Source organism: Thunnus thynnus, chromosome 21 (genome assembly GCF_963924715.1).
Source record: "Thunnus thynnus chromosome 21, fThuThy2.1, whole genome shotgun sequence".
NCBI lineage: Eukaryota > Metazoa > Chordata > Actinopteri > Scombriformes > Scombridae > Thunnus > Thunnus thynnus.
Window position 1 is genome coordinate 24,502,314 of NC_089537.1, and position 19,452 is coordinate 24,521,765.

Consider the following 19,452-nt stretch of genomic DNA (forward strand, 5'->3'; position numbering starts at 1 on the left):
CTCACTGACTGTTGACAAGTTGTACATAAACAGCCAGTTGTATAGGGACTCGAAGGTTATTCTGTGGTTATTCTAGATCTGTGTATGGTCTGATGGGTTGTCTAGTCCTGGACTCATGAAGGATCTTTTGTTTTCTGTAACACATCAAAGCCAAGTAGGAGACAGGTACATTCAATTGACTTGTCATTGTTGAGGAAGGGCTTGCATTTAGAACGTTAATATTTGCAGCTTGCCATAATATGCTTATTTTAGCCATAACTAAAATGCATTTAGATGCAAAATGATGAGAGGAGATAGGAGCAGGTATGTAGGAGGAGTGGCTTATACATTCAAAATCATATTTACCTTCTAAGGAGAGATGACCTTTGTGTTGGTCAAGTTGATGTAATATGGGTATAAAATATAGTTGCCATATCAGTTACCAATGCTTATTGGATGTGTTTACAAACCTCTCGAATCAAACATGTCCTGTCTGGAAGATCTGTGTAGCAGCATAAATAAAGCAAGAGAAGAAAACATGGAGGTTCTCCTATTGGATGACTTTAATATTAATAAGAGTGATACAAAGAATACAAATAGAACTAACTTAAACCAAATGGTTACAAGTGCAACAAGATTTTCCACCAGAAACCATGAGAAAATTGAGACATGTATTGTTTTGATTTTTAGCAGTTTACCAGTGCAGTGTTCTGAAGGATGTTCCATTCCTGTGGGTTGGACAGATCACAATATTGTGATGATGACTAAAAACACCAGAGTTCCCAAGAAATCACTGTGTATGATTATCAAGAAAAGTTTTAAAAGTTTCAACCAATGTGAAGGATTTATTTTAGATAACAGGTCCTTGTTTACTTTTCAGGGAGAAGATCCACTACATCCGGACAGAAGGTACCCAGGGTGTGGAGAAGCTGTCATGTGATGCAGATCTGGTCATCCTACTGAGGTAAAGAACCTCATTCCAGTATCAACCCAACATCTAGTTTGTTTTTCTGTAATGTACTTACAAACTGCTGAAATCACAAATACCTGGACTACAGTGCAAAGAACAAAAGTCATCTATGCTTTTTTGTCTCCCGTCCTTGCAGTTTATTTGAAGAGGAAATCATGTCTTATGTTCCGCCTCACCCCATCCACCCCGGCTTCAGCTTCTCTCCTCGCTGTTCCCCCGCCTCCTCGCCTCAGAACTCTCCTGGTAGGTCCTTCAAGCTGCCAATCACATGGGTTGTTAATATGAAGCCCGACTGTTTCTTTGACTCAGAGAAAAACAAAATAATAAGAATAATGAAACATTCCTGAACTACTTCAGTAATAATTCTTGTTATTGCAGCAAAGTGGTTTGTGTCAAACACACAGTTGCATTATGCTTCTTACAGACAATACCTACATACCACAGTTCAAGTTTAGTTTCTCACTACAACTGTACAGTTAAAACAAACATTTCTTCAAAATCTGGACATTTTAAAGGAGCACTACACTGATTTTCAGCCCCTTTCTATATAGTATCCACAGCCACTGGAATGTATATTATTGGTAGAATGTAACTAAGTACATTTACTCAAGTACTGTACTTACAACTTACTTACTGTACAAGTTCAATTTGGAGGTACTTGTAGTTTACTTGAGTATTTCTATTTTATGCTACATTATACTTCTACTCCACTACAATTCAGAGTAATGTTTTGTACTTTTTCACTACATTTATTCGACAGCTATAGTTACAATACAGATTATTTACATACACAACATATGATTGGTTCCTAAAATATAACTTGTTATAAACTACCCAATAATATATAAAGTAGTTAAAAAGAGCTCCAACCTGACTAGCAACTATGTTGGACTGTTGTTTGCATGTAATTGAATGAGTTACAGCAGACATGTTGACATTATAGTATTACTCCTTTTGTCCCTCCAACATTTGTAGTTGAAAACCACATTTTTGCCAAACATCACTTCAAAGTATATATAATGTACATACAGACAACATTATGGATAATGTCACATTTTATACCATGTTATCCAAATGAACTTGTATGTGTTCACCACTGAGGAAGCAGGTGTTCAGCCAGCAGCAGATCCAGTTGGGACAAGAAGACTGAGCTGTCACCACCAACATTAGTGGTTTGGGATTTTCCTGAGTGGCAGATATTGAGATTTTCTAAGCTTTTTGCCCCTCTTTCCACCCACATCCTTCACATACACACGTGTGTTATCTGCCTATCACCTGATGCCACAGTAATCAGTAGGCAGGTAGTTACTCACATTTGCAAGTGAAGTGGATGCACTCTGGAGAACTGTTGACAGTGAAGATGCTCAGTAATCTAGCATGCTATCTGAAGCCCTCTGCGGGTTCTGTTAGACACACACACACACACACACACACAGAAACTCCATAATGGTAATCATTGCTGTTTGACAGAGCCTGCTGTGCCATGTTGAGGTGCACTAATGTTATCTTAATGAGCTCCAGTAGATCTCAAGCGGCCCACAAGTGTGTGTGTGTGTGTGTGTTGGGGTGTGCATGTTACTGATGGAAGGTTCTATAAAGGGAAATTGGGTCACAGCAGGGAAGCCTGGCTTGTAATAGTGCTTTATCTAATAGTTGTCTATTGTCTTTTTGTAAACCTGACCTGGAAAAACAGTAAGAAATGTTGTTGGCTCAGCTGAACTGCTCCACATCTTACATTCCCAGTCAGTCGAACTGTAAGAAACATCCCTCAGGGTTCATTCCTTCTCTTATTGACTATTAAAATGTTATTTTTTTATTTTCTGCCACTGGTGTGAGATAATCTGCACGATGGTCTTACTGTTATACTGTATATTATTATTATTGTTGTGCATTTCAGGGTCCTTTTTATCTTCTGCAGATCTTTAACATGCAGTCCACAGTTTTATCTCATCCCAGCTCAGGTTTCTATGAATATCAATTTTACACAAATAATTAAGACATCATGAAATAAATAGTCATATGAATAAATACAGATAAAATGCATAATATGTCCATGAAATTATATAAAGGAAAAAAGCTACTCAAATTTTAAAACTTGAGTCATGGATCAAATGTTATTTCATCCTGCTTTTGAAGAGGTCAGAAGTCTAGCAACAATTAGTTGTCTCACAGTTAAGTTCTTCTTTATATGCTATGAGTTTTGCTGGGATTTTGACCTCTTCATTGTTATTGTAAAAAGCAGGATAGAAGCAGAGTTTATTGTTGGTCATTTGCTTCATTCCACTAGTTATTTTTTCAGAATGCCTCTTTTCATTGCAAATTCTTTGATTGCCATGTATGTGAGATGTTTGCTAATTCAGACCAAAGCAACAGCCAATCACAACAAAGTACCCTGTTTGATTGTTAGACAAAAACTCAGTGATGGAAAAATGGAAGGAGTTTTAAAAGTTTAAATTGGATTATTTTACAATTTCACAAAAAGAAATCACAAAGGTTATAATAAATATTTTGTCTGTATCCCACTCCTCCAGCCTCACTCTCACAAAACCAGTCTCCACTTTTAAATCGCTATTAAATATAATACACTTATGCAAAGACCTTTTGATGTTATCTTCTCTCTTGTCATTTCTTTTATGTTTATTTATTCTTGTCTTTGTGTATCTAGGCCTGCAGAGAGCCAGGGCTCCAGCTCCGTACCGCAGAGACTTTGAAGCCAAACTAAGAAACTTCTACAGGAAATTAGAAGCAAAGGGCTACGGCCAGGGACCAGGCAAGATCAAGTAAGACTGTATGCAAACTACACACATGAATCCATTTATTGTACCATCAAAATAAAACGGATCCATTAGATTGTTACAGCAGTAGTAAATATCCTGATATCAGTTCTGACACAGCTGACACTGCTTTCTACCCCCCTAACATTTTTGAGATAATTATAATCCAGTCCCAAATATATGTTTATTTATCATCTACATCTATATCTATAGGTTACAGCCCCACAAATCCAAAATGCAGTAACTACATATTTGTTTGAAATTGACTTTAGACCAAGAATCAGAGTTTTTGACATCAGTTTTACCATATCAAAATTATTATGCCATAGGAATGTGTAATTTTCAGGGAAGAAACCCCCCAAAAAAGCTGTAAAATTTTCAGGAATTACAAAACTAAACAACAACTAAGGTAAAAACAAAAGTGTGCAGAATTTACTCTAGTTATTTAAGGCTAGCCAGAGGGCAGTTATAGCTAGCCTTAGCTGAAGCTACTTTACAAACTATTAACTGCAATTGAAAATCAATTTTAATTCTTCAATATCTTGGTAATTGAGTTTATTGTACCACATAAATAAGACAGTAACTAAATCAAACATAATTTAACCCTAACCCATAATGACAAAAGGGCAGTGGTGGCCTGAAGAAGTGGGCTTGTGACCGGAGGGTTGTTGGTCAGTCCAGGATGCTGTTGGGTGGAGAAAGTGAAAAAGCAGCACTTGCCAAACCTTCATTACCAATGTTCTCTTGAGCAAGGCACTTTATCCCAACTGCTCCAATGGAGCTCCTCAGTGGCCAGCAGCTCAGACTGTGGTTGTACTGGACAGCTTCCAGGTGTGAATGTGTGTAACTTTGTGAATGTGATCAGGACATTCTTGCAAAAGAGAGGCTTCCTCTCAGTGAAACTTCCCTGAAAAGGTTTTAAACAAAACCAAACAAACCATTTAAATCAAAGGACTCTAAAATTATTTTTTTTAAAAAGCTAAATCAATTGCACCAAATAAGGTTAAAATAAATTCAAAACAAGTATGGGCTATAAAGGCTCTAAAGAAATCTAAAATGATTTGAATGAAATCTAAAATGATTGAAAATCAAAATTTAAAGGATATGTAAATAAAACTCAAATTACAGTAACACATGTTTGGAGAAAAACCTACGGATGGTATAAAAGGAACTTGCAAGACAACAGAGCTTCACTCTGCCCCGGCCTAATGAAGGAGAAACATCCTCCAGAACATTGCAACATTGGCACGAGTTATTCACAAAGGATAAATATAGAGCCCAGTTTTTTGAAACACTCCAATCCAAACTAGGATGGAGTAATTCACTCACCGATCTTTGAAGCAGTAATGGCTATTAACTCAAATCCTAATTAGACAAATTTGTCAGGGGACATGAGAGCCCAAATTTTATGGGGAACAGGAAACCACACTTGGGATCAAGGATGGTTTGGGAGAGGGGTGCCCTCTCTGGAAATCAGGGCCAGCTTTCATGGACCCTGCATAAACCCCTCCCTCTTTAGGCAATGGGGTTCATTCAAGTTTTCCATAATGAAGAAGAGTAACACCAGATAAACTAGTCCTTCTAAAAGCTAACTAGCCTAACTTGAATGCCCTAACCTATCTGAGATTGCCCAAACATAGAATGCAGCATCTGATTTTATGATTTTTCCCTCCTGTTTTGTTGGGAAGTTAAGGTTTTATTAACTTATAACTTAACATATATAGCTGTTACAGCAATGAGGGCAGTGAGGTGATATCCTCAATGGTAGCTTTCTTGGAATATGGGTTTCAGTATTGAATACATTTCAATTTAAATATTTGTAGGAATTAATTTCCCCACCAGAACTTTGTAGAGAAAGCTTTAAAACTGAATTTAGACCTACATGTTAGGAAAACAAATGCACAGAAACTGAATTGAATAAAATATGAAAAATGTTCCAAGCATTTTATACTTTCTTTTGGGGTCTGGTCAAAGTTTTTGGAGCGGTGTTGGGGGGGACTTGTGCCAGTGTGATGTATAAGCTCCAGTGTTTGAGCTGTCCTGGTTGTTGTAGGTTGCTGATCAGGAGAGAACACCTGCTGGAAGGAACCTTTAACCAGGTGATGGCGTACTCCCGCAAAGAGCTGCAGAGGAACAAACTCTACGTCACCTTTCTGGGAGAGGAGGGGTGAGACACAACAACACACACACACACACTGTAACACAGCTAAATGTGTTGCAGTGCAGTAGGTTATCTGAAATCTCAAGATTTTGAGGCCAAAAATTATGCGATTGAATTTGCCAACATGCGTTCTTTTTTTATCCTGTTTACAATATCTTTAAAGCTGCACTAGTCAATGTTTTTATGTTAACAATGGATCAAATGACTGAGAACAATGTGAAAGGGTTTGCTCATAATGATGAACTCACACAAAACTGTTACCCGAACTTTGTCTTTCTCTAAGCTCTACAGAGCGTTTTAGGCTCTTTTAGCTCTTTGTTTTGGTTTTCAGGCCCGCAACTCTGCTTTCGTCAGCATTGTTTCCAGCAGCAGCGACAACTGTTCTTAGTGGCTAAGCTCTGAAAACCCACTGTACACTACCTGCCCAACACTAAACTGCAGACAGAGTTAGCAGCTAGCTGTAAACATAGAGGCAGATATTTTTCATAGTAGTTGGTGGAGACCAAATCAGAGCTAAATGGAGAGTGAATATTGGACTTACATCCATCAGGTGGACACAAACACAACTCTAAATGAATGTTAATGTTGGTCTGTGTCTGCTGGATGTGTAAATATGCAACTGTTTGCTAACACGTTCATAGCAAAATGAAATGTCATTGTTGTGTTTACAGCTTGTTTGCTGCTTTAAATGATGTGTATTCAGTTTCTCTGTAATATTCTTGGTGAGGTGTTAAACCATTTGAAACATTATTTATAGAGTTATAGGACATTAAAATAGACTTAATTAAACTGTCCTCTTTGTTGGAGGTGGATAAATGGAAGAGATCTAGTTTATTTAATAGGCCACAAGAAGGCTATATTAGTGTCCAAATGTACCATGAACCAAATGTGTAAAACTGTTTCCTCCCTCTGTCTTCTTGTGTCCTCAGATTAGATTACAGTGGTCCGTCCAGAGAATTTTTCTTCCTCTTGTCTCAGGAGTTGTTTAATCCGTACTACGGTCTGTTTGAATACTCAGCCAACGACACTTACACCGTTCAAATCAGCCCCATGTCAGCATTTGTTGAGAACCATCTGGAATGGTAAGCTGTTCACACACACACACACACACACGCATGCTGTGTGACTATAATGTCCTCAGTTTGATTCCAGTCAGAGACCTTTATTGCCTAAAAAATAAAACTGAAATATATTTTAAAAAGTGTAACACTTGATTCTGAGTGAATAAATGAGCACAATATTATTTGGTCTCTGGCTCTCAGATGTCATGGAGAACAAGCTCAAATTCCTTACTGTCTAGAGGTGACACAGCCACTCATACTCCAACTTTCATCAACTCATGAGTTTTGTATAGCTGCTTGTATCCTCTACCTTACACCTTGTACCCTTGTATTTTGTATGAGTCCAATTGGCTCCTATTTCATGTTCATGTAACAATGTCAAAGTTTTCTTTTACCGATTCTATTGCAAATGTTTCCTGCGTGTCCAGGTTCCGTTTCAGCGGTCGTATCCTGGGCCTGGCTTTGATTCATCAATACTTGCTGGATGCTTTCTTCACCAGACCCTTCTACAAGGCCCTGCTCAGACTGTTAGTACACACATACTCACACTCACTTTCAATTCAGAGGTTAAAAACAGTAGAAGAAAATGCATGTATTCCAAACAACTCATAAATGTAATTGTGTGTGGGTATAAGTTTGTTTTTCTGTAGACACACATACATGTTCTTGTGCATGTACAAGAGGATGCACACATAGGTGCTTATAAATTCCTGCGGGGTGCCCAATGTAGCTAGATTTCTCAGAAACAACATTGAAATAGTACAAACTGATGGTGAGAACATAAACCTTTGTAAAGACATTCAAGTGTTGGACAAACAGAAACTCAGACCTGATAACAGTGCTAGATGGAAACTCGAGGGATCATCAGAGTTAGACAGGATGAGGAGCTCAGAGTAAAGCCACTGCTCCTTCATGTCAAAAGGGGCCAGTTGAGGTGGTTTGGGCAGCTGGTTAGGATGCCTCTCTGGGGGTGTTCTGGACACGTCCAACTGGTAATAAACTAAAAAGACAAGGGCCATAAAGCTATATGTGTATGGCTCTGTGTGTCCTACAGGCCGACAGACCTGTCTGATCTGGAGTATCTAGATGAAGAGTTCCACCAGTCTCTTCAGTGGATGAAAGATAATGACATCACAGACATCCTGGACCTCACCTTCACCGTCAATGAGGAGGTCTTCGGCCAGGTCAGTGTGTGTTCTAGTTGTGTTTGTCACTGAGGATAACAGCTTCAGCCATATATGATCAGGTGTGCATGTAGCACTCTTTTTCTTAATGACAAGCTTTCACTGCTTTGATGACTTATACTGTTAACTAACTGTTTCTAGGTGACAGAGCGGGAGCTGAAGTCGGGTGGCTCCAACCTCCAGGTGACTGAGAAGAACAAGAAAGATTATATAGAGCGGATGGCCAAGTGGAGGGTGGAGAGAGGAGTGGTGCAGCAGACAGAGGCGCTGGTCAGAGGCTTCTACGAGGTAAACAGCTATACGCAATACTGTCAGCTCTCACATGGTGTGTAACGCCATAAAATGAGCCTATAAAAGCCTTTGTAGTAAAAATTCACAGTAAAACCATTTAGTCCTCATTTAGTCCATATAGCCTATGCCTATAGATGTGAATACATCATAATACACCCATGCACACACACATTAATGCAACCACACACCCAAAGGCAACTGAAACATTTACCTTTTTCTTTGTTTTTCCATCCCAGGTGGTAGACTCCAGGCTGGTGTCGGTATTTGATGCCCGGGAGCTGGAGCTAGTTATCGCTGGTACAGTAGAGATTGACCTCGGGGACTGGAGGAGCAACACAGAGTACAGAGGAGGTGTGTATGCATAAAACTGTACCTAAAATTCTCATATATGTACAGTAGTCTTAACATGCAATTCTGGTATTTTTCAACTTGCTGTATTTCCAATAAATGTGGACATTGTGATTCTTTGGGTCATGCTAACTTTGCGCTCCCTTGTAGAGACTGGGGGGAAACAAGGACTCACGTAAAACAATATGAATGGAGGCATATTATTTATACAGTTATAGGACTAAATGGATGCAGTCAGTCAAACTGCATCATGTCTTTAATGTTGGAGGTGGATACATCTCCAGTATTTTTCCAGCCAAGGTTATATTACTGTTACCTTTGATTACTTGTCTGTGCATAGCCCTTAACCTGAGTTTATTCCGATGTCACATGTCAACTCCCTGACTTCCACTCACTAGGTTACCATGATGGTCACATAGTGATGCGGTGGTTCTGGGCCGCCGTGGAGCGTTTCAACAATGAGCAGCGTCTCCGCCTGCTGCAGTTTGTCACCGGGACGTCCAGTGTGCCCTATGAAGGCTTCGCCGCCCTGCGGGGATCCAACGGCCTCCGACGCTTCTGCATCGAGAAGTGGGGCAAAGTTACCTCCCTCCCCAGGTATCGAACCCTGACAACTGAGCTGTTTCCTACAGAGGTGGTTTGGGTTTCTTTTGTTGTCTGACAATTGGATGTCACTCTTTTGTCACACATTTTATTTATATATCCCAATATCACAAATCACAAATTTGCCTCAATGGGCTTTACAATCTGTACAGTATACAACACCATCGGTCCTTAGACTCTTATAACTAATAGCAGGTTCTGCAGCTAGTTATTATAAAAGTACCCTTTGTTCTTATCAGAACCAAATATGATTGATGCAGCATTTGAATCTCTAGTTTCAATCTCAACAGCTGAATCTCTAGTTTTGAAGTCTGTGTCAGTGTAGCTGCGATGGTCCAGGTGCAGCATCAGTGTTCTGTCGTGAACACACTAAAACAGAACACATACGAGCTGCTGAAGAAAACCTCTAACAAAATTCTTAATCTTTAAACTTTTAAAAACAAAGTAGTGGATGCTTGAAGATGTCTCACTGAAAGTTTGCTTCAAAAACCAAATAATGCACAGACTGGAGTGTGGATGCTTTTTCCTGAAATTATTCATCAGGCTGATATTTGGGCTTTACTTCCTTTTTAAATGTTTAGTTATGTGATGACTTTATTAAAAAATAGATATATATATTTCCACCTCACAATACGATCTGAGCAAAAGATGAGGGCACTGCATACACATATTTCATGATGCTTTATGTAAAAACTTTGACATTGTTCACATCAGTTCATTAAAATGTTCCAGCTTAGCATAGTAGCTATTTTGGTATTTTCCCTTCCCTGCGGTGCAAGTAGATCTGAAATTGTGCAAGGTGTGTTCCTCTCTGACCTTACAATAGGACCTTAATTTAGTAAACAGCAGTTCAAAGTGAGCGTGTTCAGCAGAAACAGCAAGGTTCAAGTTTCACCGCAGAGCAGCGAAAAAGTGCCAGAGTTTGACTTCATGGACAGAGGAAGCTTCTGCATCAGCAGTTATACTTCTACTAGTAACAGGAGGTTTGAGATGTGTGTGTGTTGGCACAGTTGACGTGGTGTAAAGTTACACTGTAACTTTTGAAAGTTATATTTTCCTATCCTTTAAACAAGTTCCTGAGTCTGTGCTTTGTTTTCAGGTTATAGTGACAGGGTCCTATTGTTACAAACACTGATTTGTCCCTTTATCAGTTCAACTTCTTCATGGGCAGCTATGGTTTAGAAGTCTTCTAATTAAGTTTTATTAAGTGTTTTTTTAGTGAAATGTGTTTTCTATGCAGCATTTCTTTTAATCCTTTTTTTTCTCTTTCAGGAGACGTTGAACCTTGAATAAATTAGTGTATAAATGTACTTGGAAAATACTACATATGCAGTGCCTGTAAAAAAGTATTCATCCCCCTGAGAAGTTTTCATGTTCTATTATTTTACAACATTGAATCAAAGTAGATTTGATGTGGCTTCTTTGACACTGATCAACAGAAAAAGACACTTTAATGTCAGAATGAAAGCAGATCTCTACTGTACAATGTGATCTAGATTAATTACAAATATGAAATATAAAATACATGTTTGCAGAAGTATTCCTTCCAAGTCAGTATTCAGTAGATGCACCTTTTGCAGCAGTTGCAGCCTTGAGTCTGTGTGGATAGATCTCTCAGCGTTTCACATACTAAAGTTTTTCCTCATTCTTTACAAAACAGCTGGAGCTGTCAGGTTGCATGTGGCTTGTGAGTGAAGAACCAGAAATTCTAGACCCAGACTGAGCCACTTCAGGACATTAACATTGTTGTTTTGGAGCAATTCCTGTGTATCTTTAGCTTCATGCTTCAGCTCATTGTCCTGCTGTAAAACAAATCTTCTCCTAAGTGGCAGGTTTCTCTCAGATTGCATCAGATTTTCCTCCCGGAGTTTGTGTATTTTGCTGGATTCATTTTCCCCTACAACCCTCACAAGCCTTCCAGGGCTGCAGAGGGACACCCACACACTGGGGATGCTGTACTTTTCTGCACTGTAGACGTTCTGAAATATCAAACTGAGGAATCCATGTTGATCCCTCATTCTAGCAGCTTATAACACAGCACTGAAGGAATGAGTTTGCATTAATAAAAAAGCTCATATAGTTGCACCAACAATGTTTGTGCAAGTGTTCTAGATCTTCCTAAATGTTTATCAAAATGAATTCAAAGTTCAGATGAAATTCAATTGCTTTATTGTCTGCTACAGCTTATATATCTGCCATTTAAATAACATGTCTTGTGTTCTACTTTTGATAGAAAAAAAAACAGAAACCAAACAGGAGAAGTTTCTTTGTTTTTTGGTGTCATGATGGCGCCCCCTAGTTTTGGATTAATTTGACAGAAGAAAGATAATTAATGTGATGTGGACTTTGGGTATTCCCTTCCAGCTATGACTCTCTATACTCTCTAACACATCTGTTTGTTTCTCTCTCTCAGGGCTCATACCTGTTTTAATCGTCTGGACCTGCCTCCATACCCCTCATACACCATGCTGTATGAGAAACTGCTGACGGCTGTGGAGGAAACCAGCACGTTTGGCCTGGAGTGAGCCAGACAAGCAATCAACACTGCATCTCTTTCTGTGTGACACTGGCTGGGCCAATAGAGGGAAAAAAAACTCTTGGGCTTTAATGTATGGTAAAGATTCCTGGATTGTGCAGACTTACTGAACAAAGCTTTTGGTCATGTGGATATGTACGTCACTGTTATGGTGTGGTTATGTGTTAGTCTCTCACTTAGCTATGACAGCACCCAGCACTTAGGACACCACAGCAGGACTACTGTTATTTTTATATTAATCATGAAGACCGGAGAATATGACCCATAGAATGGGTACTTAAAAGCAAGATCATTTAAATTTGCATGTACCAAAATGCCTCATCCATTCAATGATTAAAAAATACTTACAGTGATAGAAAATGCTAAAAAAAAAAAAAAAAAAAAAACTACAACAATTAAAGTAATGTACAGAAAGTAAGACAAATAATAGCGACACAAGAGCATATAAACACATTGAAAACAAGAACTTTGTATAGGATCTATAATCTATGACAGCAAAATACTTGACAATGTATTGAATTAAATTAAAGATTTTTTCTCATACCCGTGTTGAAAATTTGAATTCACAGAAAAGATTCAAGTAATAAATGATAGAAAACTTACAGTATGCAGTATGCACATATACTGTAAAAACAAATAGAATAAAATCGAAAAGAAAAAGAAAAGAGAAGCATTAACAGAAATAGAAATAGATATGCGTACATACACAATCACTACTGCACAAATAATGCAAACTGTAATAAATACACAATTTAAATGGGATTAAACAGATATACAGCATATATGTATATAATTTGAAGGATGACATAAATTTGTCAATATTTTCAGTGAATTCAAACTGAATGCAAATGTGTGAATATAATTATTATAAATAATAATCTAATTGCAATTTGTCAGGTAGTTTGCTGCTCTTATACATTCAGATAAATCTATGTGTGGCTTTAAAGAAGTGGTTCAAAGTATGATGAAGATTTTGAAAAGACTCATGCAAAGTCTAGTAGCCCTGATGCCAAAGGAACAATCATGTCTGTTTTTAATCTGGAGAGCCTACAGAGATCATAATGTACTTTTTCTGGACTGTGGTGGGCCAATAGGAACCTGCCTGAGGATCTGAGACTGTGATCTGGTTCATAAGATACATTAAAAGAGGACACTGGGGGACATTATAAATAAGAAGTGTGATGTAGCTTGGTGCCAGACACCAGCCATCCCAAGACCTTAGGGCTGATCAGTATAACCTTACAATCAAATCTAAAACTACAACCAATGTTAAGATAAAGGCATAAGTCCATATTATACTTTTGCTCCAGTGAGAGCTGTAGCCTCTGCATATTAGACAGAGGAGAGGAAATTTTGCCAATAGACAAGAATAGACAGAGGTGCAGAAGTCTGAACGAGATAAAAGGATTGATTCTTTTCCTAGACCATTTAGCTTTGGGAACCATGGCTTTTGAGGAATCCATCACCTTGTGTGGTGATTTAAATAAAAAAATTAAAAAAAAAAAAAAAAAAAAGCTAGACTGTCAGTACCACTATGCTTTATTAACAGAAACACCTGGGTGTGAGGACAAAACGTAAGTCTGCAGATAATTCAGTGAGTCCAGGAAGGAGCTTGTAAATTGCTGGGAGGATCATTCTAAATCTGATCCCTAGCTGGACTGCTGAAGGGATAAGTTGGTCTCAGTAATGTACAAAACATTTATTTAAGCCTTTTTTACACATTCTCTGGTTTTGCTCTCCGTTAACTATAGCAATGAATTTTCTTTTTAAAGCAATCTCAATATGTTTTTTTAGATCCCGGAAGTCTTTTAGGAAGGGTCTAGTACACTGAGGGTAGGGATGGACTGAAAGGGTATTCTATAAACACTTCATCAACAATGCTCCTTTGGTCTAAATCAGATACAGTACATCAACAGCAAATCGAGGTTAAGGGTACAGTATATCCCTTTAAATGGGCCGGTTGTCTAATGGACAGTTACAGACTTAACAACTACAATATTTCTCCAATTCTGATACTCAAGAAGTATTGGTATTGGTTCCAAGAAGGCCTAGATCCGGACCCGCACTTTTTGTAAGTCCAAAGTGAGGACAGCATCTGGACACGGACCTTTCTGTTTCTCCTCTGAATGGACAGCCATGTTACTGACAAACCACTCCAACAATCTCTCCAAGCTTTCTTGCTCTGCAGTACTTTCAAAGACAATGATGTCACATCTCCTGTAACAAAGTAGCCATCAACTCCAACACAAGGGCTTCTAGGAGACTGTGGGAGATCCTGTTGACCCAGCAAACAGGTAGTTCACGATTCCTTGAAGACGAAGAATGCGCATGTGGACACTGTGTTTTCAGCCGGCTAAAGGGGACTTTCTATAAATCCTGTTTGCCAGAGTAGTGCTTAACCTTTTAGCATCTCTGGTCCTGCTGTTTGAATGGAAGCTGCCTGTACTCTTATTCATGTCTTCCACTAATGAACTTCTTGTCTCTGACTATACCATCACCATGGTGTTGTTCTTTGCATGGAGCAGGTACTCCAACATCCGAACCTTTACTGTCTCTCCTGAGAAACGCTTAGGTTCAAACAACATGACTGGTACAAAGCGGCATGTAGGTCTCCAACGGCCTGCGGTCATTGGTTTGGCCTCCTGAACTGATCCGGCTCTTTTGGTATAAACTTGATGTGTAGAGGGGACAAACCAGTGTAATATATGCAATAGTTAAGACATTTACTTCAGTCTGTTCCACAATCTACCATGTTCTTTCAGACAAAGACTGACTGCAATGCACCCTCAAACCCTTGTCTACACATCTCTAGTCCAGTAGTGAAACTGTGCCTCAGTTACTTACTGCCTCATACAGTACGTGGCCTGTGGGGTTGTGGTTGTGCTTAGTAGTTAGCACTTGAGCCCCACATAAGGAAGGTCCTTAGTTCAGATATTTGCCTTGGTTCTTTCTGAATACAGTTTGCATGTTCTCCCCATGTTCATGTGGGTTTCCTTTCACACTCCAAACTAAAGTTAGGTTCATTGGAGTCTCTAATACCCCATTTACACTTAGCCACTTCATGTGTCTTAGGCAGATAGCAATCTGACATAAAATAGCTGTGTTTAAATGCAACCAGGAAGCGTTATAGCTCAATTGCAATCCGATTGCTCAAACCGTAACACCTCAGGAAGGATGTTGAAATGCATGCTAGCCAGATGTTGACAGGATATAATATCATCTCCAAACTTTGATTCAATTCTGATATTAAGTCCTTCTGGGGGTGTTGTGACGCCAGAAAAATGTATTTGGTGTTTTGAAATGCCCTGTATGGACACTATGCCAAAATAATTTCACAGCCCAACACCGTTCCTGGGGACTTGCAGCTGCAGTGACACTGACAGTAGTCATCTTTCTCCCTGTCATATAAAAGCGGCAGGAAGTAAGCAGCTCCAGTGATTTCACCACTTCATACAGGCGTAATGTGCTGTTTGTAGAGTTTATCTGAACCCCAATCAGTGCACCCATTGAATGATCTATATAGTTTGGAGAGCAGTGTGAATGATGGCCGGCAAAACCTCTGTCTCGCTTGTCTCGCCTCCAATCCATGCAAGTGGTCCATGTGTTTGCGGTAGTTGGTGGAGAGTTGTTCGCTAGCATGCTAAACTGGTTTTCAGCTCAAATAATTCTTCTTTTGATGTTTTTTGGCCATTTTCACACCTTCAGGTGCATTACCACCACCCTCTGGACCAGAGTAGGGCCTACCCAGCCATGCATCTAATGCAGGAAAAGCAAGACGGTTGCGTAAACCATCTGGCTAAGTGTAAATGAAAGTGTATTAAATCGCATCTGGACTTTATTCAAATACAAAACCCAGATTTCCTAGGATTTATGTCCAAAAGATGATTTAACATCTCAGTTTATGTCCAGTGCCAACTTTCAGTGCCAATGAAGTAGTGCACCCTTAATGTTGCAAGCAAAGGTAAAGGTGTGGAGGTTGGGATGGTGGATGGATGCTGAGTGTGTTAGACTTTTATGCAGGAGACCAGAGTTTATGTCCTTTCACAGACCTGCAGTTACCTTTTGCCTCATCATTAAACCTAACCTCAATCTCTCCCTAACCTTCACCCAAATGGTTTTGTTGCCTAACCCAAACTATAGTTTATTTACCATAACCACAGTCTTTACCTAACAATAACCATAGCTGCCATGTACTAATATCGTACAAAGTGAGGAAATTTTAAAAAATTGTTGGCATTGAACATAATCCAAGTTTTCATCCAATATCGATAGTCTGGTAATTCAGTAAGACCCTTGAAATTGTAAGTGTGAATGGGGCTTAAATTACAGATAGGGTTAAGCATTCATTTGTCTGTCAGCACTGAGAGCGACTGGCGACCTGTACAGCTTGCTTCCCTACCATTCACCCAAGGCATGCTGGGATAGGCTCCAGCCCCCCATCCCCTGACCATGACCCTGAATTCAACTTAGTGGCTGTAAAGAACAGATTGATGTCACATTTCTAGATATTTGTCAGCTCAGAGTTTGGCCACAGCTGAACTTTTCACCGACATTAACTATCAGCAGCCGGCTAGATTTCATGCTTTGTTCACCACATGACTGTTTTATTGAACAACATTTGAACACACAGGATCAAATCTTATTTTTTGTCATTTACATTTGAAATACTACTGAATTAAACATTTCAAATGAGTAATATCACTTAAATGTTGCTTGCTCGCTACAGAAACGATCACAGTGGTGTAATGTGGCTCTACAAAGCAACAGAAATACAGGATTTTCCTGTTTAAATCTTGCAGAAGTGTAGACCACTATATATATGAAGACTGGGTATAGCAATTTAAGAATGAATTTGAAGAGAACCCGATCTTTAAGTAAGTCTGTAGTCATCCTTGGCAGTGGCCAGGCCTTATCCACACATCTCTACAACCAAGAGGAAAAGGCTGATAATGTTGCATCTTCCCCAGCTTTTTTTTTTTCTACAATCTTTTGTACTGTTATTTATACTGTATTGTATTTATAAGTAAAGGGGAGTACTGAAGCTTTCCTTGAATGTTTTGTTTATTTGCATTTTTTTTTTTTTTTGATGGTGTGGTAAGAAGCATGAGTCAAAGAGTTTGCCTTCACTTTTGAAGCCTTTGCGTTTTGATATGTGTCTTTTTCTATTATCTATTAAGCTAGCTGATTACTTGTCGCTCAGCGCAGGAAATGTGCTACCTGTTTTTGTTTCCATTTGGCTCACAGTGTTTCTCTATTTCTGTTCACTTTCTCTGCTGGCAGTGGCAGTTTCATCATTAAGGTTCTGTCAGTGTTTTCAGGAATGTTTTCTTCCACGTCACAAATGTCTTACTGTACTATGTCATACATTTTACAGCTGTATGTATCCATCAAGTAATCTGTGCTTTGCAGTTTGTGACAACAAATGACATGCATAAAAAAATATGCATGGATGTAATTTGTTGAAAACGTTAAGACAGCATACGTACGTAAGTCTTGTTTTTATTGAGTTGATGTGTTGAATACACACAGTTGACCTTGAACACTGATATTTATTGTGGAAAAAGAATGGTTAGGAACACTCCCACAACAAACACAGAAACATAAGTGCTTTGATAGCAGCTATTATAGAAATATTTAAATAAGCTTTTGGAAAAGTAAAGAATCATGAAGTGTCTACAGAATGGTATAAGTGGTGGAAAATTGTAGTTGCTGTTTGGTATTTGTGTCTTTTTAAGCTATTTGTCTATTTTCATTTTTAAAAGCATAAATTTAACAAAGGGAATATCTGAATGGCTGGATGGATGGTGGCAACTTTTCTGGGAGGTGACACTGAAGCATGCATTTTTTTGTTTGTTTTGTTTCTAGTTTTGTGTGTGTATATTATACACATACAGTATGTACATAATGTTGAAAGGTACAGTTCTGATTTGTATGAGAACGGGTTGCTAAATACTCAGGCTGTGCTATCGCTCCACCATACCATACCACTGTTTATGAATCTCAATAAAAAGGTCATTTTGTTACTTTGCTGCCACTGTGTGACTATATTGTAAAGAGCTAGACAAGTTTTTGAAACTACTGTCCAAAACAAAAATACAGTTTGACAAAAAATCCTATAAGGTCCACTAACTTTTTTTTCCAGAGCTCTCAGCCACATCATTTGGCCTTCATCAGAGGACGGAGTTTGGGTAAAAACAATCAAACAAAATTAATCTTCACATATTTATATATAATTTACCGTGGGCCCATCACCAGCCACTCTGTGGAAATTGGCCCTTTTTAAATGTGAAGTCTCTCTCAAATAAGAGTCTTTATCTCCTCCACCCTCCTAGATTTCTTGTTCCTCACTGAAACTTGGTTGGAGTCTGGTGAATAGAGTCAGCTCTGGCTCTGGGGCCATGTATGTGCAGTGCAAACTCCCTTTGAGCCAGAGTGTAGGCATGCTACTGTTTTAGGAGTTCAACTGGAAGATCTGGAATGTTTGGAAAAACAGACCCAAAAATCTGAAATTTGATTTCAATTTATGCATTATGTAGGGGCGAAACATGTTAGTTTAACATTTCAACAGTGCATTTCAGATCACAAATCAAGCAAAATGTTATTGGTAGTCTGATTTCCTATCTACTGCCTTTGCCAGTATGAAATGAAACACACTGTATATTCTTATATAAATGAAGAAAACCTCCCAGAATAGTGGTCAAGCTTTAGCTGTAGTTCTTCTGAAATGTTTTTCTTTTTCTCTTTTAAATCATCTAGCAGTGAATTTACAGTTCATTTCTGTCTTCTTTGTGCAGCCAGTGCATTAGACTGGCAGCATAAATATGGCTTACTAGATCTCATTTAGGCTAGCTAGTACGTATAATCTCATGAGCACAAACACATCCCAGCTGATAATTTTAAAAAAGTAAATATTACAAAGAATGAGGTCATTGTTGAGTAAATATCACATCTACCTCTAGTCACGTAGTGCTTTAACAATTATTCAGTAAGGTTATGTTTTCATTAGGCAGCCATCATCATAATAGTGTCAGGTCATTTTCAGGACAGCTTGAAGTAATATTTCACGTTCATTAACTTATATAACAGTAAAATACACTAAAGTGGTCTACTCTTGACTGTTGACTGCCACAATATGGTGACCATGCAGATGCGTGTCAAATTGCTAACGCAGTATCTACATTTCTATACCTATGGTATTGTTGGCTGACTGTTACTGACATTTAAGTCAGATATCATTCTGACCCTAACCCTATGATGCCATCCAAATGAGTCAAATCAAGTAGATATCTTTAAACATTACAGTCTTTTCAGTGCCAAAGTTCCTCTTTTTGTTACTATACTTCCACCACAGCTCAACAGGTCTGAGGAAAACACAAAGAGGGAATTTGATGCTTAAAAGACTGTAAATGTGTCAGATATCCACTTGATATGACTAACTCAGCCTGCTGAAGCCTCATATAAGCCTCAGATAAACTTTTAAATGCATTTTTGCACAAAATGACTGTGTGGACACACTGAGGATTTTGGCCTCCATCACTTACATTG

At 38.6% G+C, this 19,452-nt stretch overlaps 1 protein-coding gene across 2 annotated transcripts in view; it reads left to right on the top strand.

Moving 5' to 3' along the window:
• The window catches only part of LOC137173234 (E3 ubiquitin-protein ligase HECW1), an 80,221-nt gene extending 62,291 nt beyond the window's left edge, over window positions 1-17,930 (top strand). For both annotated transcript variants that reach the window (XM_067577962.1, XM_067577961.1), the window contains 11 exons: window positions 860-943; window positions 1,086-1,192; window positions 3,615-3,729; window positions 5,777-5,890; window positions 6,814-6,966; window positions 7,374-7,472; window positions 8,000-8,129; window positions 8,271-8,417; window positions 8,657-8,771; window positions 9,167-9,365; window positions 11,785-17,930. In XM_067577962.1, the coding sequence (XP_067434063.1) occupies window positions 860-943; window positions 1,086-1,192; window positions 3,615-3,729; window positions 5,777-5,890; window positions 6,814-6,966; window positions 7,374-7,472; window positions 8,000-8,129; window positions 8,271-8,417; window positions 8,657-8,771; window positions 9,167-9,365; window positions 11,785-11,896 (1,375 nt within the window). In that variant the 3' untranslated portion in view covers window positions 11,897-17,930. The remainder of the gene's footprint in view (window positions 1-859; window positions 944-1,085; window positions 1,193-3,614; window positions 3,730-5,776; window positions 5,891-6,813; window positions 6,967-7,373; window positions 7,473-7,999; window positions 8,130-8,270; window positions 8,418-8,656; window positions 8,772-9,166; window positions 9,366-11,784) is intronic.
• The last annotated feature ends 1,522 nt before the right edge of the window (window positions 17,931-19,452 follow it).